Source organism: Nyctibius grandis, chromosome 1 (genome assembly GCF_013368605.1).
Source record: "Nyctibius grandis isolate bNycGra1 chromosome 1, bNycGra1.pri, whole genome shotgun sequence".
In the NCBI taxonomy this organism is placed as follows: Eukaryota; Metazoa; Chordata; class Aves; order Nyctibiiformes; family Nyctibiidae; genus Nyctibius; species Nyctibius grandis.
Genome location: NC_090658.1, coordinates 11199330 through 11225227, shown reverse-complemented (window position 1 = coordinate 11225227; position 25898 = coordinate 11199330). Strand labels below are relative to the sequence as shown.

The 25898-nt window shown below is 35.6% G+C and overlaps 1 protein-coding gene across 1 annotated transcript in view; it reads right to left on the bottom strand.

The window, feature by feature from the left end:
* WDPCP (WD repeat containing planar cell polarity effector) overlaps window positions 1–25304 on the bottom strand; it is a 106364-nt gene extending 81060 nt beyond the window's left edge. Inside the window, 8 exon segments of the mRNA XM_068406821.1 lie at window positions 1838–2029; window positions 6462–6595; window positions 10213–10327; window positions 19506–19565; window positions 19816–19886; window positions 22450–22500; window positions 23462–23506; window positions 25226–25304. Of these exon segments, the coding sequence (XP_068262922.1) occupies window positions 1838–2029; window positions 6462–6595; window positions 10213–10327; window positions 19506–19565; window positions 19816–19886; window positions 22450–22500; window positions 23462–23506; window positions 25226–25286 (729 nt within the window). The 5' untranslated portion in view covers window positions 25287–25304.
* Window positions 25305–25898: the final 594 nt, after the last annotated feature.

Below are 25898 nucleotides of genomic sequence, written 5' to 3'. Positions count from 1 at the left end.
AAATTAAAAGGATTATGAGTTTAGGCCTAAAGGCTCAGTGAATGCTTATTATCATTATTGTGTTAAGCACCAGTGATGTGCTTGGGACTATACTCGACAGTCTCAGCCCTGAGCAATTTAGAGACTAAACCAGAAAAGGATAAAACAAGGTGTATTGAAAGATGCAGAGCAATGCTGTAATTTGGAAATCTCCCTATAATATATAAAATGAAACGGAGAAAGCTTTAAACTGACAGGGTGGTTTCTGTGAATTTCTTAGAAGAAACGAGTCTCTAAAAAATATCTCTGAAAATAGATTGAAGACTGCTACGCTGGCATTCGGGAGATTTCTGGAAGACATGGGAAGGAAACAAAAGGCATGGGAATGTTGCTGCCAGAACCTGGACGTATGGAAGTCGTGGTAAGGAATAAGGTCTGAAATATTAGTAGGATGAAGTTTCATAATATCAAACTGGCACAAGGAGTAGGCTGAAAAAACTTACAAAGAACAGACGCATGTTTTAGCTACCAGAATAATTTTTGTATGTGATTGGGCATAGCTGCACAGTGAATTGAGAACTGCAGGTGTATATCAGGCAGAGGAGAGAGATGAGTCAATGATGACCGCTAGTGGAGAGAGGTCAATTGAAAAGAAGTAAAGGCGGCAGAACTGGAGGTAATTTAAACTTAAATTCTACAGTGACTAATGACTGAAATAAGAAATAAAAGCTGTCTCAACTACTTTTTCTCTTTTGTTTTCAATATATACAAAATCCCAAGGGAAAAAAAGTCACTGAAATTAATATTAGTTATCAAAGTAACAATTCCAAGACATTAAAACATTTACACCTTCCCTAATTAAAGAGAACAGGATGTTGTTTATAAGAGCACCTTATTCTAAAATGTTACTTCGGGTTTTTCCCTACAGCGAAATAGCCTACAATAGCTACTCCAGAACAGCTATTCCACAGCTGATCCTCAAGTTTGTGCTCTTCTCCCACAGTCGGTGCCTTTTCAGTCCATATTAGTAGTGGCTTAAGCTAAACTCAAAATAAAACTCCAAATGCAGGAGCATCTATACAAGATGCTAGTCCAGAACAGCTTTTACATTTTAAATTCAGGCTCCAGTTCTTTTCAGAGTATGCCCAGATAGCTTCACTTTTAAGTCTTTACCTAACATAAGAAACTGGATTCAAATATCTTAAATAGATTAAATAAAAATGAAATAGATGAAATGGGAACATCTGCCCAAAAAGGTAAGCTAAGCAAGTGTCAAGAAGGTCAGCTTGTAGCCTTGTTCTAACTTGTAGCTTACATTCCCACCTGTAGATGAGGAATTTTGACTTTCTCTTTAAGAAAAAAAATGGTCCCTGATTTGATCAATACTCAATAGCAACAATTTAAGCAGCATCTGGGTGTAGCTAAAATTTTATAATAAAACACTTAAAATAGATATAAAATGCCTATCAGTTAACATTGCAGACAACGTAAAATAACTGCATTAGACAAGCATGCAACAGCTACAGTTTCTAACTCAGGTTAGAGTTTTCTAGTGGCACTCTGACCCTTTTATTTTCAGTGCTAGCAGCCCCAAAGCTATTCCATTATAAAGACCTAACTCCCTTATTGCATTTCTCAGATTGCCAGTTTTGATGTGAAAATAGTAAACATACTAAATAAGGTGCTTTTTTTCATTAAATAACGAACCTTTGTTTTTAAGATTAGAATGGCTGATCTTCCTTTCATATGTTTTTATCATATCTGTTCTCTATATCTACCTGAATATGCATTTAAGTTGAAGATTTATTTCTTTAGCAAATCTGAAAAAATCATGTAACAAGAGAGTTCAGCACTTTACCTCCAATTTGCCATGTGCACAGCCTAATAGCAATAGGTTGGCTCTGTCCCTCTCACAGGAAATAGGAGACCAAGGCCATGCTCCATCACTAGTTGCTGACCACCAGCAAATGACCATATCTCTCATACAGTTTATTGCCAGGTGACGTTTCATCCTTCTACCTTCTGGTCCAAGTATATCAACATAAGAAATCTGATGGAAGAGAAAATGCAGAAAATATTTGAGGTGATAAAATAGCACAGTAGGAGCAATTGGGAGCATTTACTTTGGATGTGTGAAAGAGAATGTATATATACACAGAGGGCTACGTACATCTATCTTCATATAGGCTGTCTGTAAATGTAAAAAATATCTCCTCAGACAGAAAAAGACACGCTCACACTTTTATCTATGGGGAGGGGATTGGGAAGGAAAGGAATGTGAGTTAAGAAGGAATTTACTGCAATGACTCCAATCAATACCAAAATGTACAGTCATGGTTGCTTGACAGCATCGACCTACACATAGGATTTAAGCTTAGCCATATTAAATGACAAGTTCTGCAAAGCTGACCAGGGAGCTAAGGCTAGTGTTTAAGACATAATCAAATATTAAATATATTCTACAGTGTTTGAGCAAACAGATATCTTTCTTTTTCCTCCCTAAATTAAGGAATTCAGATACAAACATCTGCTTTGCAAGAGAATATATACTTTTCTGCATAATGTGGATGAGCTACAGCATCATGCGTAAAGTTTATGCAGCTCTTGAGAATTGTGCCTCTTTCTCAGGAAGGATTTGTGGAATTTATTATTCAAACTCTGTTATTTTGGAGCATGGTTATTTGAAAACATGAGCAGTGCACCATCTGGGTGACACATGCCAAGGAAATATAGATTGCACCGCATTTCTGCTTAAGGAATTAATGGAAGGTTGATAGCTAGGGGAAAAAAAACTATCTCGCCATTGCTGGTCAGCAATAATCGAACCACTTTCTGGGGATTAAGCGCATGGCTAAGCCTACTGGACCAGACACTAGCAAAGGGCAGGGGGTCTTCTTATCAGAGAAATGCTTCTGGAGCCAGTCTCACTACATGACAGATTGCTTTCATATTCCTGTCTGCAAGGCAACAAAGGATGGCAGTAATGCGATAATGCCAGAGTGCAATGGGTGTTAAGAACCCGTTGCATTTATGTATTGTATTTAGTAAATAATCAGGCTCATCCAAATTGTGATCTCACCACTCAACCAAGGCCATTAAAATCAAGGTTAATGCTTTAATAATCCTTTGCTGTTTTTTATATGGTCAAAAAGAACCCTTTTCTATTTGCATGGTCATAATATTATTGACCTCTTCATCCCCTGAATACACATCAAAAGGAACTGAAATCAAAGTAATTACCGATGTTGTTCTCTCATGGTAAACACATTTAACTCCTTGTACTGTCTCCTCCCTTTAGTAAATTGAAATGGATTAAAAAAAACACAGATGGGAAAAACTTGCAAAAGGTCAATATTTTCAGAATATCCTGTGTTTTACTTGTCAAAATACTCTTTAGAAGTGTAAAGATAAAACATACATAAAAGTTAACAGGTAGCTGATACGTGAATTAAAACTATATATAGTTAATTTGGTGACAACATATTTATTAGGATGAAAAAACACAAATACTTTCACAGATATTAATTAGTGTTGTATTGCAGCGTTAACTGTTCATAACAATTTCATGTGTAATAACAGCCACAAATCTTTTGTAAACCTTTACATCTTGCATTAGACACAGCACTTTCAAACACGGACTAATGCCACTGAGAAAAGGCAAATGATAATAGTTGTTTTTATATTTTGCTGGTCTTCAAGACTGTAGTGATTCGTACAATAAGTCTTCCTTTCTTTTTTTAGAAGTGTAAATAAAAATCCAAGGTGTTATCATTTAGAAAAGAAGAGGATAGAGAAAGTAATTCTTCTATTTAGGTATGTATTGTGTAAAAACCCCAACTTTTGGATAAATATCAAACTGTGAAGAGGAAAGCATGGTTGACTTGTTCTTATTATTGATAGCACTCTGGCAGTCCAGTACTGCCTAGCATTTCCTGCCAATTTTGCCCACCATGAGGCTGGACAGTGAACAATGTGAAGTTGCTTTTGTCCCGGTACCAAAGAAATTACAATGTAAATGTGATAGAAATTCAATTATATCATTACATATGATTGTAACAAAGCATTTTCCTCATTTTAGAAATGGGAATTTAAACCCAAATATTACATACATTTCTCAAGGCTACACCAAAAGTCAGAGGCAGAGATGAAAGCTACAATCAAATTTCCTGAATCTTAGCTCCATATTTTAATCCCATGGTAGTTTTATACCAGTGCAAGCTACCTTTTAATTCAATTTCTCTTGGAAAAAAAAATCAACACTAAGGAACTGGTTTTTTCTAAAGTGTGTGTTGTTACAAGTTGAGGACCATCTTTTGTTTCTTTTGTTACTACTGATAGCAACACTACTGTTGACTGTGTCTGTGATCTTTTAGCTTTTGTAAGTTTGACCAAAAGCAACCACAAAGAACTCTAATTCAATGCAGAGAGCTGACATAATATTATTGCAGTAGTGAATAATACTTTCTGCTGGCTCACACTGGTGCAATTTTGAAGATAATAAAAATTATATTTAGCTGCCTAACTAGCAAGCCTCACACAAAAGAACATTCAATTAAAAAATGCAAATGCCTTTTTTGGCTGGCAAAGAAATAATCCATAGTGATTCCCACTGATTTCAAGAGAACGCGAAGTTAACATTGAACATGGAGGCGTTTCTAGAAGCTCAGCTGTGTCAGCAAAGAACTGAACATAACAGCCCTATTAAAGAGTATAACAGATATTTCTGGTTTCCTAGTGCAGAGTGTTTTCTATGGATTAGGCTTTCCTTCTTTCCCAAGAAAAAAACACCATAACCATTAGATCCAAAATGTGTCCAGCAATACCCAGAATGAAAATATATTTTCTAAATGTAAAAGTAAGGAGCTATGGCCCTCACAATTAAATGATGAAGACAGTCTTCAGCTCACCACAGCTTCTTCATTGAAAGTTTAGAACAATTAAAAAAAAAACAACCCACACCACACACGACCCTTGCTTCTAAAGCACAGCCTTACAAACACCACCGTCCAGGCACAAGCGCACATCATTTTAAAGTAAACTACGTCTCAGCTCAGTTCCTGGTGAACAGTGAACTGTCTCAAATCCACGTTATAGAGGTTGGATCAATCTCGCAAACACAAGTCATTGCTGAAAAGAGGCCCTGAACTGAAACAGCCTGGAAAATGTATTAGATATTCATCCTAGCAGAAAGTATTTCTACCAAGCAAGTTAAAACGTAATACGGCAAAACTTAAATTAAACACATCCTTAAAAAGCTTGCTTTGCAGATGCAAACTCCCTTATGTGAGGAAGCAAATTACTGAGGGGTTGTCAAGGAGAAAATATTTGCTAGCACAAGATTGTTTTCCTTAACATTTATCCAGTCTGAAATAAATACACTCTCTCTGCTTACTACCTCTTTCCACCTTTCTTGGGCAAAGGCTTGCCTCTTCTTCATTCTTGTAGTGAACTGGATGCAGCCCCTTTCCTACTCTGCCTGTTCAAAGTTAATTGCCTTTGGCTGATTATTTTTTCATACTGTTGTAGCACCAAGCACTTCCACCTACGGTCAGCCACTGCCCTGATGTCAAAGAGCTTATGGTCGAAATAAGTTATGTCCACACAGCCCAATCCATCCAAGACACAGTGTAATTCAGCTTGAGATGAGCTGGTTTCAACTGACATCCAAACTGGCTGCTTTAAAGCCAGCTCAGCTATCTCTAGACTACCTTTCAGCTACTGCTGTGACTGTGGTATAGACACACCCATACATATAGGGCTGGAAAAAAAGGAGTATTTTAAACTTCACTGTGTACGTAGTGAATTGAGATACATAGGCACCAAGTCACTTGCCCAAGGTCACATACATAGTTTGTCAGTGGTGAGAAACTCAGCTTCTGTATCTTGAGTCCTAGCTCAGCAGCTTAATTGTAAAACCAACTCTCCCAACAATACTTTTACTGTAACTAGAGGGAAAATTAAGATTTCTGCAAAGAATTACAAGAGTCTTGGAGCTCAGACAGATGACTGAATTATCATAACTTCATGAGTTCGTGTACATCAGCTGAGCCATAGTAATTGACCATGCATGCATTTTTAGCCCACAGCAAACAAGAGGTAAAACACATTAGCTTAAATCTTTTACACTGAGGTTTACCATTACAGCTTTTCCTTCATGCTTGTTAGACGCTGAGAATGTGCAAAGGGTCAGTTACTGCTGCTCAACTGACACAAGGTAATCTGTTAAGCAGGGATAACTCAACTGTGTGTCTGAGCCCTTAACCTAAATACAGTAGAAAATTGGATCCCTCTTGGCACAGTATTTTAACTCATTAACTCAGAATGCCATGTAATTTTTTTTGACTTTTCAATAACTGCCATTTTTAGAAGCTGATCAGTTATATAAAGCTTTGCAATTTATACTGCTATACAATATCAGCAAGTAGCAGTGATTCATAATGTAAAGTTACTGCCATATTTACCATCACCATTGACAGCTATACCTTAAAGTCCAAACAAGAGAGTTTTTCCAGTCTTTTGTTTACATCAGGAGAATCCATTTTCTTTGTAAACTGAATAAAGCAGAGTTGGTTATGGTCCTCAAATGACAAGATGATGAAATTGTCTGTAAGAACAGCTGAAAAACAAATAAAAATTGTCACCACTGTAATACCTGTTTCTAGTAACAAAACAAATTACTGAACCCTCCACTGAGACATTGCAATAAGCAATTTTTTCAAGACACTGTCTTAAAAATTACACTGAAGCCTCTGTAATCTCCTAAAAGACATCAATGTGTCATCCTGCCAGGACCTTGTTGGAAATGAGAAATAAAGCCTAGGGAGTACTCCGATTACATAAACCTGAATAAATTACCTCATATCAAGTTACCACTACATTCAAATCTATGTTTTATGCCCTTCCACATTCATTTTCATCTCTGTTCAGCCTTCAATTTTTTTTTCCCTACAGTAACATCCACCAGTATTTCGGAAATGCACCTAATACAGCATAGCTTGTGTTAAGGATTATAAATTAGTACTTGAGGTGTATTGGGTATTTTGACATTGTAAGGTTCTGGGTGCTGCTGCAGACACCAAGGAGGCTGTTGCATACAGGATTATGCTTTAGAGGGGTTATAAATTTGTTGAAAGCTTCACATGGGGGTACCCAAACAATACAAGTAACCAAGATGGAACAGATGGAACAACTCCCTTGGAGTCTGGAAAAGTGCAGTGGAATACCTGCTGTTATCATAAGGGGGTGCTAGACCAAAATAGTTCAATATAGAAGTGAATAACTAATTTGACAATTAAAATTAATTAGACAGTAGTATCTAGGATTTTTTCCCAAGTGTTATCCAGTTATCCAAGCAGCGCCCACATTTAAAGACATTTCTAAGAATGAAGTGAGTCATCAGGGTAACTAGTACCACGTCACTAAAGAATTGTTAATGAGAATCAGGTTTAAAGTAGAGCTAGTAAGCTGTTTACTTCCTGAAAACTCAGAAACCTCTGCTAAAAGGAAAATGCCAAGTAAAGTGGAATTGGATTTAAAAACAAACAAACAAACCCCTGCAGAACAACACCTGAAAAACAACAAAAAAAAAAGCATTTGGGACTAATATCCTAGATTCTTAAATGTCTTTTATACATCCTTAAGTAGATTGACAGTTTAGTCTTACCTATAAGCTTACATATAAGCAGTGAAAACTGCCTACTCTGCTTTGATTTAGTCTAATTTACAACCAGTTTCATTGTCCAATAGTACTCTGAAGTATCTGGTATGCAAATGCTAAAGCGTAAAATTTAAGGCCAAATAATTGCCTTTGACATGTATCATTAACAGTACCTTTTGAAAAAAAAGAAGAAACGGTGATAAAGTATCTGACATGGTAAGTTAGAAGCTATAACAGAGGTCCTAAACACACATGAAAATTCAAAGCCACTGAGTATAGTATCCTCAACACACACACAGTTAAAATATTTTGGTATCCTCACAGACACAGTTTACACTAAAGATGACCTACAGCACACCTCAGATGCTTCTGAAATCTGTTTCGTTTGAAGGAAAGAAAGTAGGATTCAAAGATCTCTGGGCAGGTGTGGAGGAGACTAGCAGTCCCTTGATTTTCAGTATCTGCGGTTGTCTGGGGCAGGAGTGGAGACCAGATCAACATGAATGCAACTAGGGGCGTAGTTAGACCGTTATTCAGAGAGGACTCATATGCTGCAGAGTCAGATTACCCTAAAAAGGCAGGCGGTGTCGTTAATATTCTATACACTAGTACTGCAAGACCTTGGTGCCATAAAATAATTTAGAAAATGAGAAATACTATTTTCTTTTAGGAAAGTGATTTTTCTATAATTTCTAATCAAATTAATTTTTAAATTTTGCCTATAAATAATAAAAATCAGGAGGTCTTTATTAGAGGCAGGAAGATTATAAATGCAATCTTAGTTCTGTATTTTGTGCACACAATCTGACCTTTATTCCAAATATTAAGAGGGCATGCTACTCTGAGTTAGAATTACAATATTTTGTAAGTAATTTTGGCAGATTGTAATCTTATCCATTTCTACATACACACAACTGTTAAAATAAGAACTATTATTTTATATAGACTTCTTGTATTAAATATCAAATTTCTTTCAGCCAACTTTATAATCACAACCCTAATTCCAACCTAGATTTGGAAAGACACGCAATTATGTTGGATTAAAGTTAATTTATTCTAGGACAACATTGTATCATGGTTCTCACATAAGGATAGTTCAGTATAAAAATTGCTATTTTGAACACTATTTGTGTGGGTAACAAAAGTATTTTCTGTTGTTGTTCATGAAAAAAAATGTATTGCAGTGACAGGTATGCGGCTTTTGCTTTTACTGTACAGAAGCAGTCCTGTTTCACCTTCAGACATGGGTATTACCAAACACGGAGGTTTAAGAAATTCTTGAATAAGTGAAAATAAGGACAAACCATTATATAACATTATTTATAGCAGTTTGAGTGGTATAACTGTAGGAAAACATGTTTGTTGCTTTATTATTGCTTTAGTTGTAAGCTTTTTCGGTTAGCAGTATTTTTTTTTAAATATTAAGCCAATGTAAGGTAAGATATGTATAACTTAATTATGTATTTATTATTTATGATTTTTTTTAAAGAGAGAGTATTCTAAATAAGTTCTACAAGACAACTGCAATTTGGGTTTAACCTTAGCTTCCATGCTTTCCTACTTTTTGTCAACTGGATGGAATTAGTAATCTAGTAACTTAAGTGAAGAGTGAAAAAAAGAAGTCAAAATATTAAATATGTTTTACACTCTCTGTGTAACTAGCTGATTAAAAAAATGAGGTTAGGGTTAATTTTTTTGATACTAAAGATTCTACTAACACAGTTACATTAATGTTATTTTTCAAGACTAAACTACAGTATACTGATAAGAAAAGATGAGAGGGACACAGTATTGCAGCTTTCTTAAATAACCAGACCAATAGATGCCTGTGTATGGAAGAAAATAAATCATTAATGATCAAAGCTAAATCTAGAGTATATTCTTACTAAAAGGATGTAATTTGGGTCTACTTAAGAATTCGGAAGATAATGCTCATGTAATTTGGCTTGCACCAAAATTCTATGTTCTTGATGATGCGGATGCCAAGATACTGACACCTGGTTGGGTTCTCAGTGGAGCTCTGTAGACACACATTGAAAAAGCCATAGTCGTACTATAAAGCTGTTGAAAACTGGTACATTTTCATAAGTTTTCTTCTTCATTAAACTAAAACTTAATTTTTAGCAGTCACTAGTTAATAACAATAGTGAGATTCTGGAAATCTAGAAACTAAATCAGAACACCTCCACAAAACTAATGTTATCCAGACTTTTCTAATAAGTAAATATTTTAATAATAACTATGCCATGTAATTAATCAGTTGGATAATGTTTGTTTCTGTCCCGTTTTCACACTTATGAAATAAACACGACAAGTTCAAATGGCGTGTTCACAGTGATTAAAATGTGTAAGAAACTGAATTTTAGAAACTCATTCAGTATTTGACAAGCCTGAAAACTTTGATAAATATTATTCTTAAAGTGCTCTTAGTCCTGAGGGTTGTAACTATGGCTTTACAGGCAATTACTTGTTGTGTTTGCAAGTCCCCAGTGGCAATAATTAGTCTACCTGTTGACATACTGTTTCTCTACTCTATTGTTAATGTAGGCAATTGATTTGCACGTGGGTGTAATTACCATCACTGATGGTGTTGGAGATGAGCTTCCCCACCAGGGTCCTGTCAATCACCACTTTCTCCAGCTGTGGCCCAGAAAGGCTTAGGGACACCAATATACCCGAGTGAAAGAGGAGCTAAATCCAAACAGTGAGAAAACAAGACATCAAGGATCATTAGTAAAGTGAAACGTTACATGGTACATATTAGCAGCTGTCCATTACATAGTAATATAATTTTCAAAATCACAAAAAAGACTTATGGTTGATGCGAAGATGTCTTATAATGACTTTGAAAGCTTTTTCAATGAAAGGGAGAAGTGTAATATGACACTGAATTATACAGGTACGAGGATTACAATTGCTGACCACTTGAAGAAGATGAGTGCTAAGTCCCCAAATGTTGAAGAAAACGTACTGAATTAATCTGTCAAAAATGGAGATAAAAATTCTGTCCTGAATGAGTAAAGGGATGATGCTGATCACTCTGTTATCTACGGACCTGATTTTTTCCTGTACAAAATAACTGCATAGCCTGCATGAAAAAACATACAAAGCTGGGCTTCATATAATTTTATATTATTATCACAGATTAAAACCAGCACCTTTTGCTGTCCTTGTTAATTCTGATCATTCTTATATTGTTTAACTTAAATAAAGGTGCCTTATCACACTGATAGCTGTGGGCTCCTAATAAATCCATACACTCCTTGCCATAAGGTTATAGATGTCTCTCTTAGAAAGAAGGAATTTAAACCATTGGACAGAATAGTCAGAGGCTTATTTCAGAGTTAAGTGAATACTTCTGCCTAATTAATCTCAATTAAATGATACATATAATCTTGAAGACTAAGTCACAGTACTTATCAGCTCCTTTTGATGCCATATCTTGTATAAGAAAGACAGAATGCTCAGTGGGAGGAGTTATGAAAACCCATTTCTTTTTGCATAATTAAACCATTAAATTTAGTAATTTTCTGAATGCAACTATTACAGCAAAGAAATTCAGAAAATAAACCCCATAAAATTCCCTGCTCTGTTGTGAGTTGATCTCACCTTGCCAAGTTACTCCAGTAGCAGGAGTACATGAAAAACTTTATTAGAGAGAGATTGTTTTCTTAATAACATGTTAAAAGATAAAGTCAGGGGTTTATAAAAAAATTTCTGACCATATTAATAGTTTAACTCATTGCCAAACTTGGGTTCTACAGAAACCGTGATGTAAAAAAAGTGAAAAAATCACTGCTGTGACTGATCTTCACATGCAGTACTGAAAAATGTATTTTAATGTATCTTCCAGTGCCACCTCTGATCCTACAAGCTGCTAGACTAGTTGACCTCAGTGTATAAGTTAAAGTTTCAGGGCAGCTTTCATTCCTGCTACATGGTAGCAGGTTCATCTCCCTCTAACCAATTAAAAAAAAAAAAAAAAAAAAAAAATAATTCTTTGTTCACTAGAGGCTATACCAGCCCTAAACTTGCTAAACAATCTTTTCTGCCAAAGGAATCCTCAGTGGAAAGACTGTTGCAGAAACGTACAGAGGGCTCACCAAAGGCCAGAAATCTGGAATTGCAGCTCTTCTACCGAAGAGCAGATTTTTAAAGAAAAAAATCTTTTTTAAAAACTTACTAGAGAAATACTTGCTCTTGTAGTAGAATTTGGCATAAAAATGCCTGTTTCTTTTATGCTAGAGCTGTGAGACAAACATGGTTGCAATATACTTTTTAGTACAACACATCGGTACATAAACACCAGGTGAACTTCCTTGTAATGAGACCTACTGGATTGTACAATAAATAAAAAGTACTGCGGACAGGAATGTAGTGATCTAATTGAGCTTGCCTCTTGTGCAATGCTCTGCTCGCAATAATTTAGCTATGAAAATTCTCAGTTATACATTATTTTCTATATTACTATAGCTCTGTGCTCTCTGTAGCAAAGAACAGGACAAGCATATTTAAACAAATCACCTTCTTGCCCTGACTAATATCTTTAACTGACATTTTTCCAATCTATCTTCCTGTCAATTCACTGTATCACAGAATCACAGAGATCACAGATCTTTTCAAACTGTAGTTTGAAAAGAAATTCTAGTAACGTCTGAAATAGAAATAAAAAATACTTGTGATGCGAAATTAATTTGTTAAGAACAAATGATCACTGCCCATCCTGCCAAAGTCTAATCATGCATTTGTTTGATAAATATATATAGTCAAAGTTTCAATGCTCCCTGTCATGACAGATGTCCTTTAAGGTTTTGTCCTAGTAAAAATGTTAGACACAGTTACACTCATGCTGCTTTTATTACAATCTTTCAAAACTTCAATTTATCCTTATGTTGAACTTAGATTAGATAAAATCACAATTTATTTCCAACTTGATAATGTTAAGTCCAGCAAGGCTTGACTATGGTTAGCTATAACTGTCCAAAGAACCTAGTGGAACAAGTGAGGGTGGAAACCCAGAAGCTGACAAACTACGATGCAAGCAATGATCAAGCAAAATTACATAAATACTCTAGAAAGATCAATTCTAACTTACTGAATGAGTATCAGCCTGCCAGACAAGAGTAAACCACCCTAAATCCTTCATTGTTATATGCCAACAAGAGAGCTGGCACAGTCATATAAATAAACTCTCCAACTTGTGTCTTCCACAACGCCTTTGCTTGGGAGCTATGTTCTTCCCTCAGAAAACGTCACTGTAATGGCAGGTTGTTCCCAATAACCTAAGTGAATCGAAAGTCTCTTTGTAGCCTTCAGGTTATATACCACCCATCCAGGCAAAGAGGAGAGGCAAAACACAGGAAAAAATGTGTTTTGATCTGTAGATGGTCAGTGATTTTGAATGACTGCATTATTGAATGTGGCCACATGCTTGTCATTCTGCTGACACCTAATATGTCCATCTAATACGCTGTATAGAGACATGCTTGCAAACTCTTGGCTTGAGAGCAACAAATAAGGTTAGGATTCTTCAACTCTTAAATGTTTCGGGGTGTAAATTCACCTTACGCCTATATGTTCACTTCCTGGTAATGACATCAATCACACCTGTTACAGAGCTAGAACGGAAATCTATGAAAACTGCTCCAGCGTATGATGACAAGACATTTACATAAATATAAAATATTGTGCTAATGGGTGTGCTTTGCTTTACATCTATAAAACTAGTCATTAAAACAATGTTATGTATTTTCAATATTGCATAGATCTCTACACTATCAGTATGGCATGATAGAATGACAGAAAGTAAGTAAAAATAATATCATTTCCATGGCTTTTGTTGTTTCTCCCATTGCGCTCTCTCCTTTACTTTTACAGTAAAACATTCTTTCCCATTATTCTCCACAGAAGTTGGAGATACTTGGGCAAAACTTAGATTTTAATTTAACAAATTTTTTGCTATAATAACTTACCATGGTTGGTAATATACCTGTGCTCCACAGGTTTAAGTCCTTCCCTCTAGGAACTTTAGAGTCTAAATTGAAAAAGTAAATCAGAGACCTTATGCGCTATACATAGCCACGTAAGGTCAGTATTTCTTCCACCTCCCTTTAAAAATCCTTTGGATTAGAATGGGTGCTTTTTTTTTTTAAATAGTTCTTAAAGTTTACCATGAAATACAAACAGGTATTTAAATAAAGCAGGGAAGGGGTTGAGTCACCATCCCTGAAGGTATTTAAAAGATGTGTAGATGTGATGCTTAGGGACATGGTTTAGTGGTGGACTTGGTAGTGTTAGGTTAACCATTGGACTTGACGATCTTAAGGGTCTTTTCCAACCTAAATGATTCTATGATTCTATATTATCTTTCATCAAAAATACTCTGTAAAAGAGAAAATATTTATGTGCTCAAATGGAAACTTCACTATTTAAATTCCTTAATCACCGTGTAGTCTATGCAAAGACTGTTACATGATAATAAGATTTAGGTGCTGTTATACACAAACTTGCATAATTAAGCTCATATTTTGGTGGATGGGAGCAGTCCAATCATAAGCACAAATGACCATAAAGCAAACGGGGAGGATTGCAAACTTGGCTTGAACACAGATACACAGTGACCCAACTCCAAAAAGCACTGCTCAAGGGAATTGCCCATCATGCTAAAGAATAAAAGCAAACATAAGAGGCATTATTTACACAAGGCACAAAGTCATTCCATCTAACAGATATCAAATTAGGGAAAGAAGCTCACAATAATGAAACACATCACAAATTTTTCAGACTGAAGTACTCGAATGTGAAAAATAGAAATCAGAAGAGTCATCTCTACAGCTTTAACAGTCTCAAGGTATTCCTAAACAAAACATGAAAGCATGACTTCATACCTATTGGAAGAATAGGCATAGCCTTTGTACTTGAACATAGTCTGAGTGAAATATTTGGGCATGTGGTCATTCTACATGCTGGGAAGGAAGGGCCTTATTTCTGTGTTACTGAGGAGTTGAATGTGAAGACTTTGATAGAAGGTATTATGTACTTTGTGTGCCAAAAATTATTCTCCAATGAGCAAGAAAGACACAAGAAAGAGCAGTTGATACTCAGGGGAAGACTTAGCCCTTCCCTTCCCCAGCAGCAAAGCACTCCAACATGTATTTGAGACACTTTTTATTAAGCAACGGACTTAAGTACAGGCTCATGACTTACGGATTTTAGTAGAACTTAAGCACGTACTTAAGTGGATTCCTTTATTCTCGGAAGCCTTAGCCCTTGACTCCTCATTCATGCAGCTTAGCTGCTTATCAGCCCTTCTACCTAAAAAGATACCTGCAGAGCAAAGCCAGGATTTGCTTCTATCTGATTAAAATTGAAAGAGAAGGAAAATATGCCTGTAAAAAATATCGCTGCAAACTGTTTCCCCTTACAGAGCCCAACCAAAAAAGGAATATGCAAAAGGAGAAGAGATTTGCAAAGCATTTCTTGTTCAAGCAGGTTCCCAGGGTTTTTCCCCACCTCTTCATTCCAGATTGCTTTCTTAGCCACCCTACCGTAATTACTCTGTTGCATGCCTTATTGCATATGAAGTTATTGTTGTTACACGTTACTGTTTCACAATAATCAATGCATTTGTACTTCTAGCTCCAAATCTCTAAAACCACACAACACGTTAATGGCTGTGATCAAAAGCAACCAAAATAATTTAATATGAGGGCAGTGTTCCTCTTAGTAACTGGTGATGGGTACTAGCTTCTCATGTATTTTAGCCAGAATGTCTTGGTTTTTATATCAAATGTGCTACTCTATATCACCACGTATCTTGCTAAATCAGTTTGCTTATGGGCATTGTAGCTGATATAACAAGCCATGTCAGCAAATATTACTATGTATCTCAAATCAGAATACAGTTCTAAGTATGTCAATGATGGTAACATAAAAACCATTCCTATACATATGTAAATTGCAACACAAATCAAATCAAATCAAAGTAATTTAGCAAAGAATATATACATCTTTTTCACTACCAGGTAACAGATATGATTCACAGCTAGTGCTTGGCTTTTATACAATACAATAATTCAGTGTTGGCATGTGTTTAATTCTACATTGTAATGCAAATGTAAAACTAAAAAAAAAGTTGGAAATCAAATGTTTTGGCTAGATCTCATTAATTTTTACTACCTTATATTGTAAAACCAAACCTGAACCAATGGCATCATTTCATAGGATTGATTTCATGATTTTGTGGCAAAACTTAAAAGCATTCCAAAGAATTAGAGAAGGAGACCAAGAGGAAGGGAAGCAGCCAGAGCTGAGTTGAGTAAACTCAACAATATTGATACAATTAATTCCTTAGATTATTACTCTTTGGCAGGGAAAGCCAAGGAGTAAATTGTTTAATTATAAACAATACAGTGGCATCTTATTGTAAAGACTTCTTGTCTTTTTTTTCATCATCCTTCCTTTATGGTCTATTTATTTTCCTTTGACACCAACTAACTGAAAATTACAGGATTATTTCAGCAACTCATTGCAGGTCATCAAAGTTGGGGTTCAGAAGTACCACACAGAAATGGTGTGCATTCAGATCCTATTGGAACAAGCAGGAAAAGCTAAAGAAAAGACCTCAATCCTTTAGGGCTTAACTAAGCTCTTTTAAATAGGAGAGCAAGCTCCTTGACAAAAATCCCTGTACAGTCTAGGTTATGTTTACATGAACTGGCACATCATCTGTTTCAGAAGCTCTAAGCAGTACTAGAATGTATACTTATGACTGCAAAAATAAAGGTCAATGGATTTTTTTTGGCAATGGGCAAGGAAGTAAATATGAAACTTCTAATGCACTGATTGTACTAAAAAAAAGCGATAGGAGAAATTTTGATGCATAAAATGAAACATAAAGAAAGGCAGAAAGCTGGGCCAGTATTGTAGTTGTTCTAGGCATACTGATATAGAAGAGCCAATTTTGAGAAATATGTTCATGCAATGGACAAGATATTCTGCATGCAAACTAACTAGATTTTTCATTGAGGCATATGCATGAAGTCTAATCGGTCATTTGCACACAAACAGTTAACATGACAGCACACTTATTTTTAGTAGATGCATGTTTAAATTTATAGCCCCCAACTTTTGCCTGTGGGCTAGTTAGAAGCTGGAAGTGCTGGAGGAAGCAGTGAGGGATTAGGAATAGTGATGTTTAAGTTCCAGAAGGTACACTAGCAGCAGTCCTATGCTTGTTTTTTCACAAAATCTGAGGGAACTCATACTACACTTTTAAATGATAGTCGTCTTATCATTGTATCACGTTCAGATTTTTTTCCATTTGTTCTGTCTTACTAAAGGTACAACAGCCATTGAGTTTTTGGATAGCACATTGTTATTGCAACACAAAAGGAACTCTTCCTGGTTCAGCTAAAGATGTGGCAGAGTCAAATACATAGAACATTTATTGAGAAATGTGATGGCTGTTGAGTTAAATATTTTAATTTCTATAAATTAATTTATTTGACATTGTATTACTACTAAAAAACAAAGAGCTAAAACCAAAGATACTATAATTAAATCATATACTCAGATTTAGCCCAAATCACTGAAAATTACAACAGTCAGGGTAATTCACTATATGCTCTCTGTGCTGTTTGTCTGCCACATTGCTTTCTATTACACTTGAAAGTTAATGCAAACACGGACTCTTCTTTTTGCACTAGCAGCTGCTCTAGTATCCATCCAGAACAGCATGTGAATGCAGTAGTGCTATCACATAGATCGCACCATTATGTGATAAGCAGTTTCTGCTGAAACAGTGGATTAGTCTCCTATTTAGAATGAAAAAATAAATGTACAACATCTTTTGCAGAAGCTTCAGAACATTTGTATCAAAAAGGGAGAGTCCAGTTATTCCTACAAAATGCTCAAAGACAGATGAGCAGCAGAAAAACAAACCGTTTGACATAAAAATTGATAGAAGATAGCTTTTCTGTTCTAGACTCTCCCAAATTATTCATTTTTCTCTGTTTTATTTTCACTTGTTGGAGAATTTATATTTTCAGGAAGACAGGAAGTGGAATAACACATTTGTTTTGGCAGAACATTCTAAACCCTGTTGGAGACTTCAATTATCAGCCATTATTATATAAAAAAAATATTTTGTTTTGTGATTGAGAAACCAAAAGCAGAATTTAAGGACAGATAAATGATTATGATTTTTATCTATAACTTTAACTCTGGCTTTGTTATAAGCTATACTGTCACTTCCACTCTGGCTATACAAGCCATCTAAAAAACCCTAAGAAAAAAAAATTTATCATGCTACCCCTTTACATGATTCAATCCAATATAAAGCCAGACATAATATACTAAGATAAAAAGATCCACCTCTTTTCTTTCCCATCTTGTACAAGAAATCAGTAAAATTGTATTTGTCTCCTTTTTGTTTAGGTAAGCCTGAAACTTCTTAGAGGATGATATAAGTCAAAAAAGAATTTTATACAGAATTGATAGTCAACCAAAGGTGTTATAAAGGCAGAGTGATCACACTTTGGCAAGAAGTTCACTGTTCCATGGTACGTATTGGTAAGGAATGCAGGTGGATGCAGATAGATGGGAAGGGAAGGAAAATGATAGAGGGAGAATGGATGAGGGAAGCAAATGAAGAGACAGCAAACTGGGAAGCAGATGAACACACTCATAGCTAATTGACTCGGTATTTCTTAAACAAATTCCTTTCCTAATCACAACAATAATAACAGAAAAAAAATGAGTCCTCTAAATTAGCACACAATTCATATTTAAATCAGTTCTAGAAGATTAACATTCACAAATATAGACTATATAATCTGTATGCGAATGATATACATTTACTAGTGATAAGATCTGATAGGCAAAGGTACCTTAGACAATAATATCTTTGTTATTGATACAAAAAGACTACACATTATTTGGCATGGCAGGTATTTAAAAATTTTGATATTCTTTCAGACATTTCTAGAATTTCAGCTGCATAATGTTTGAATATTTAATATTCATTCTACTAACACACACTTGGAACTATGTGAATTGGAAGAAAAAAAAATATGAATCTGAAAAAGCATCGAAGTTAGAACACAACATTTCTTTTTAGAAACAGTATTAGTAATATTTACAAGTATTCGTCATGCCAAAGCAGCTTCAAATACGATGCACATTCCTCATGAACAATGATGACTGCAGAAATGTATAAAATACATTACATATGTTTTTCAGAACAAGCTCGTGATTAAGGAGCTAGAGCATATGTCATGTTCAGATCTCCCATCCATCTACCCTACTGTTCTGTGTTAATGAGGATGTGAAAAACTGTTTCTTCTATACAATATGTGGAACTTATATAGACAGAGAACATAGTTACGTGTGCCACATGTCACAATATCTTTTGTTCCATAACTTGATTAATGATCCAGCTGGTTAAGAGTTATAGCTTCCCTCCCATATTATGCAAGAACAAAGTAAAAAGATTTGCGACAGACATGTAAATAATAAGATATAAAAACGTAACGTAACATAGATTCCAGACCTGTTTATCTATTTTAACTGCTCCCTCAGCCTGCTGTTTTGAGGTAAGGGATGCTTTCAGTTTCCCCAAATAATAATTTCACAGAATTAGGGCCCTTTAATGTAATTTTTCTTATTGATAAAATCAGATTTTTCTTTTGTAGCATCTATTTCAGGCTAGAAATTTAAATAAACACAATCTAGGCAATAAGAGTCCATACATTAAAAAAACCCAATGATTTTCTGTGTTAGCTAACATTTTAACACTATTGCATCAATCACTGAATGGCTGTTCGGCTCCACTGACTGAACATTGCAAGAGCTTGTCAAAACATTTTACCTGACAGATATGTTTGTTCTTCCATTTGCTCAGCATACATTGACTGTTTTGCATTACGTCCTAAAGGACAACAGAAAACAGAGAGTGGAGTTGGCAGTACACATTGTCACTATCGGTTAACATACTTCTGATTTTCAAGTTTATAGATGAAGCATGCCACACAAAGATGCAGCTGTTTTAGAACAGCCTGACAGACAAAAGCACATTTATCATCACTGGGAGAGTTGGATCTTTATGAAAATTAAAGCTGTTGAAAGAGGTTTGAAAACCGGATTATATGTTGCTGTACTTGAAACTGTCTGAAACATACCTCCACCTCCTTGAGTGTATCTCGCAGTTTGTCTGGTCGCTTGTTTTTCAGTATCCAAGGATAATCTCGAGCTGGCAAATAAAAGTAAAAAAAGAAAAAAAGAAGATAGAGAAACATGTATATATAGGCAACTATATATATATATATATGTGTGCGTGTGTGTGTGTGTATATATATGCATGTGTGTGTATGTGTGTACAAACATACATTTACATATATAAAAAAAAAAAAGTTCTTCAAGTTGAGCTTCCTTTTCTGTGCAAACACAAAATTAAGATTTCTAGGAGTTACCCTAAACGTAAAACTTACCTATAATCGGAAGGAAATGGCTCTGATTTCTATTGGTTTGTATTGTCAAATGACGTCCTTCTGAAAGGCTCTGTCATAGGAACAGTTAGCATAAAATACCCACACTGACCATGACTTCACCATGGCAATTGTGCACAAAGTGCTCAGGATGTAATATCTTACCCAGCTGCTAAGCACTTGCAATGAGAAAGCATCTCACATTCAGTATGTTAACTCAGATTCAAGTTATCAAATCCTAAACAGATACTATTCTTTTGAACTAGCATTTCATCGCATAATTTCAAAAAGCAGGCACTAACATGTCTGCAAAATATATATGCATGAATATATGCATATATAGAGGTATTAACAACAGGTAATTGTGAAGACCGTAACTTATATTACGGAGTATAGTTATTTATAGGATTTGTTCTTGAAAATTTGGTCTGAGGAATCTGTCAAAGTCAAGCAAACAGGAAACCGCATGGCTGCTAGAGTCCTTTAACAAATGTGTTAATGTTCATCAAAATACTGTAAAAATTCTGGCCTAATACATTAATCCTGAAACCAGCAGGCAAAGCTTCCTCTGGAGTTGCTAGTAATTGGCTTGATTCATGGCTGAGAATCAGGCTCTAATAACTTGTGAAATTTCATCATTTAAAAGTGAGCAGTTTTCTGTTCCTAAGTACACAATAAAAAGCATGAGAAACTGGAACACATTGTCTTTTTAAAATCTAGCCTATTTAAAGGAAATCTGATGAAAAGTTTTGAGCTCCAAGCTGTCAGTTTGTATGCCAGCTTCCAGACTGAATGACTTAACAGTTGTGTTTAAACCTCCCTGCAAAAAGGAGCTTACAATAGAAGTGCTATAGAGTGAAAAAATGAAGGATTTCATATATCAACAAAAGAGCACACCAACATACAACTTCTCTTTGTATTTTACTGGACTGAAGCCATGTTGGTGGAACTGTTATGATAATATTAATTAGGCATGTAAGATCACATTTTCAATGGGTGCCTTCATAAATACTGGAATATTTATCCACATATGCAAAATGGGAAATTGCCTGTACAGATACCAAACTATATATACAAATCAGCAGCTGTGAATAAAGTTACTTAGCGCTCCTCTTTAAGAAATGTGCTATACAATGCTTCGTGCCCAGGCCACCCCTATATTTACAGCAACAAGGTACAGTAGCTTGTGTTCCTTTTGCATGTCACATGTATAAAAGATAACAGTTGGGGCTTCTGTATAACGGGGTTTATCTGGGCCTGCTTCTCTTTTCATACAGGCAGCACCTGTAAGATAATGCTACGCAGAGCAAAAGGGACGAAAATCCATTATGCTCCTCCCTACTTGTAACCCTTTCTCACCTCCTCACCTTTACAGAGCTGTATTGATTCTGACTGACACACAACCCTCCACAGCGGGTGTAGATTTACCACATGGTTGCATGCACCTTTATACCCATCCCCAGTGAGGCTTCAGCCTGCTCCAAACACACCTTACGGTGTTGCAAATAACTTATGCTTCCGAAACACATTTTGTCTTCAAACGCATGCACAATTCCATGTGAATTTTCATAATGATTAGATAAAACATTAAGGCAATTCTTACAGCATTCATACTACTTTGTGAAGTCGTCTAAAAATCAATTAGATTTTTCAGAGTTGTCATGTAATGTTGTTTGAACATTAATGAATGCTCTGAGCAATAATAACTATGCAGGAATTGTAAAACTTGAGCTAAAGAAAAGTTGTACTAATATAAAAATCTTTAACTGTCACAGTACTGCTGTGTGATAGTATAAACCGAAATTGCTTTTAACCAGTTACTGCAGGAACAGTGTAAATGTTTCAAAGCTAAAAGCGTTCTATGAAGGCAGCTGATTATTAACCTGGAATTTGATTTTGGCTGAAAGCATTTTAGTTATAATTTTCAGTTTGGAGGCAGTTGACAGAGAGCCAATTCCCAATTTCCCAGTTCAAGAGCTGATTAGGAAAATGTTTATGGATCATCTGCTGAGTAAATTTCTTAAGGAAAAATCTGGATTGTTATTATTTTTGTGATTCCTCTTGACAATGGATTTGAGAAGCAATATACACTACCATGCTTAATGACACACACAAAAAAAACAGATTGCAAATATACCAGAAAGGAATAATTACAACTTTTCAATTGTTTTGTGCTGTGTAGTTCTGTGACTGTCTGTCTCAGATGGCATGTACAGAAAGTTACATTGGAAGCAGTCTGAGGTTATTTTAATGCTTTTCCAGGGGCATCACCAATCCAAATTAATCATTTGGTCTTACTGTAACAAGAAACTCAGAAAATGTCCTTACATTCTGCTAGCTTTTGCTTCTCTTCTAAGTAACCATGCTTCATCTGTGATGCTAAAGGAAAGAAAGGATGAAAAGATGAATGATAATCCTTACGACTGCTGTCAGCAAATATTAATATTAGAGAGAAGATTCACACAGTTTGATAAAACACAGAAATTTACAAAAAATTAAGACAGCCCCAATGTTTTCACCTCGTAAGGCAGATATCTTAAATTTGCAGTGAAAGAAAGGCTTATGCAGCCCAACAGGTGGGCCGGCGTTACTGAGCCTCCAATCTCATCAGATAGTGAAGTGAGCTGCAACTGAACCCAGAAGAGAAGCTGAGTCAGTCCGTCAGCAGAGCCACGGAGACAGCGTATTAACCACGAAACTCAGCCCACGGGATGCCCGCACAAGCCTCCCACTCCAACCTGGCCGCAAAGAGGAAGTAACTCTAGCTGAACAGACCTTTTGGCCCACGGTGAAACTTCGAGGATTAACAGGATTAATCAGATAAAGAAAATTGATCGTTGACTCTGAAATGGCCATTTCAGATAGCAGGTAGGGCTGGATGCAGGAGGCCAGGGCTGGCACTCCCACGCGTTCACGATGCCCTCTGCTGGGATTCCAGCAAACACCCAACTGCCGCAGTCCAGCCTTGGACTGCACCGTCCCTCCCAATGATGTTAGTAGGATGTTTTGGTATTCCACAGCAGGTGAAAGGGATGAATAGAATACAAAATATAAAATATAAAAATTTAGAGTATAAAATCCCACTGAGGTCTCCAATGACATAAAGGTTGTTTTTATGTAAATATTTTCCCATTTCTTTTTCTTCTGTGGAACAAAAAGATTTTAAATACTCTGACGTAACTTGGGAGAATCTTTTTCTGTCCTTCCTTCCTCTATAGAAACACAGAGCCATATATTAACAAGAAATTCGAAGTCGCATTTTTCAGAGCAAGCATTCAGTGTCAAAGATTGAACATTTGGAAGTTTTGTTTAGTTTTAGTTATGGTTATTTATATTTTACCTGGTTCTTTCTTGTCAGAATACTGGTGGATCCCAATATCTTCATCTATACAATTGAATGTAAATATATTTAATTATGTATGTGACACTGGAAACAAAACACAACTTAGTAAGCAAGGTTCAGCATCTCAATTTTTGCTAGCTGGAGCAGAGCGTTAGGTGTTAAAATACAAGCGACAGTGGAAAAACTACAGCATATACTCTGAATACCAGTAGGACTTTCAAGAAGCAACAAGCAAGGGCTGAAGGAGAATGTGACAGGTCCTTACATTTATTTGGAGCTGTCGTTTCCCTCACATACACTTTGATTCTCTTCCAGCTGCCAACAGCAAAAGTATTTTTACCATCTTCCTAATTAGCATCTTTTGTGTTCTTTCACGAGGAAAGGTAAGAATCATGGTGAAAAGTATACCTTAGAATAACTTAAAATGTTTTCTGATGACTGACACAGCTGAGCTAAAGACAATAGGATATTTTTAAGATCCATGAACTCATAAGGCTGCCTTTTCAAAGGATCCAATATTTTTAATCCACAGGTATTATTGTCTGTCTGCCTGGTTCCCATGACAAAGAAATTTGGATGTTTCAGGTACATTGGGACTGCAAGCCACACCAGCCAGTTCCTGATGCGGCTGACTGGCAATACTTAGGTGTGCCACCACAAGCTCCACCAAGTAGATCTACGTATGGCTTTAAGATGTATTGTTTTAAAATAATTAGTTTGACACCGCATCTGTCTCCTTCTAAACTCAGACAGGGACATACCATGGGGAGAAATTCCTTACATGGAGGAATGTAGGAAGGCACTGCAAAGGCAGGAAGCTTTCAGAAAAAGGGAGCAGTCCTCCCACTGCCTCAGAATTTTAGAATGAGGTTTGTAGGCAATGAATAAATGGGCAGAGAGGAAGCAAGAAGGACAAAGGCGGAAAACAGGCACAGCAGGCCACAGTACACTTTTAATTACAATAAATCACTACTATGTGTTTACTTAAACCATCAGACTTTTCTACAAAATACAGCTTTTGACTTTTTTATATTATTGTTGTTACAAAACAGTTCTCTCACAAAGATGGGACGCCAAGACATATTGAGTCAATATTTGAATAATAACATTCAACTGAATATTCATTCATATTCAATTGAGTTGTCAATTATATACAAAATAATATTTCAACAAAAGTATTGTACACTACAACTGGCATGAAGTGTCATAAATAATATTTTGGTATGGTCCACTTGTAAACCAGTGGGGGATTTTTTAGTGTTATATTTTAGCAATAGCAAGGTAAGATGAATGAAGGTAATCTCTACATGGCTAGCAATTAGTCATGTATCTCCTGCAACAATCAATTAATAAGATAAATATATCCTTGTAAGTATAAAATTTCAAGTAATCATGCAAAATACCCAGAACATGCAGTAATTTTTTATTTTCATGCTAAGTACAAATCACAATGCCTCTGAAAATCACTTGACTATAGATCTTCATTCACCCAAACTAGTCATTAAACTGAAGCTTACAGTCAAGTAGGGCACAGCTTCCTAAAAAAGAAAATGCATCCAATTAAATATAATCTTAACATTTTTTACTTGAAAGGATGCTCCAGTTCTATGATGTGATAAGCAAAGAAGCTGACCAAGTTCAAACATCATTTTGCTGCCTGATTTTCTTTCCCCTAAGTATAAAAACCACTTCATTTGGGTATTCAGAATTTTATATCAGTTTAATATTCATCAACAAGCTTTGCTGTTTTGTTTTGCTCACCTCTAATACGTAAGTTAGTCTTCAAAGACCACAGAAACATCTCAGTCAGGCAGAAAGACATCTGGTAGCAGATGGAGCCTTAGCACTATCAAAAGAAGGAAAGAAACGGCATCAGCAAATTAATTACCCTCTATCATCAATGAAACTGCAAGTATTTTGGAAACTAAATGCTAGAAGAACCTAGCAACAATGATATTTTTTATATGTAAGTTGTAGTTTTCAATCACAATAAAATGAATAATTCCTGGGAAAGAATAGGATAAGAAATGTATATATGTCTATAGAAATAATATAGAGAGATAAATCAACATTTACTGAAATTTACAGCTGCTCTCACTAAAGTAAATAACTTTGTGCTTGATGCTTCTCATACCCACATTACAATCTCTTTTTACTGTATGGTTATTACCTTTACATACACAAAAGTGAAGCCACTACTTAAAGCTCTGGCTTAGATAGGAGAATTTGACTTTCAGGCCAAATTTTTTAAACACTATACATCAGGAAGTGTCAATATAGTCAAGAAACAGTTTTGAACATGAGATTTGCCGACATTATTTATAGTGCTAAATATAAAAAAATTATGTCTTTCTAAATAAAAAAGAGCACTTACAGTAAATCAATTAGAACTGACAAAACAACAGATGTGAAGCATATAAAATACATGAGTTGA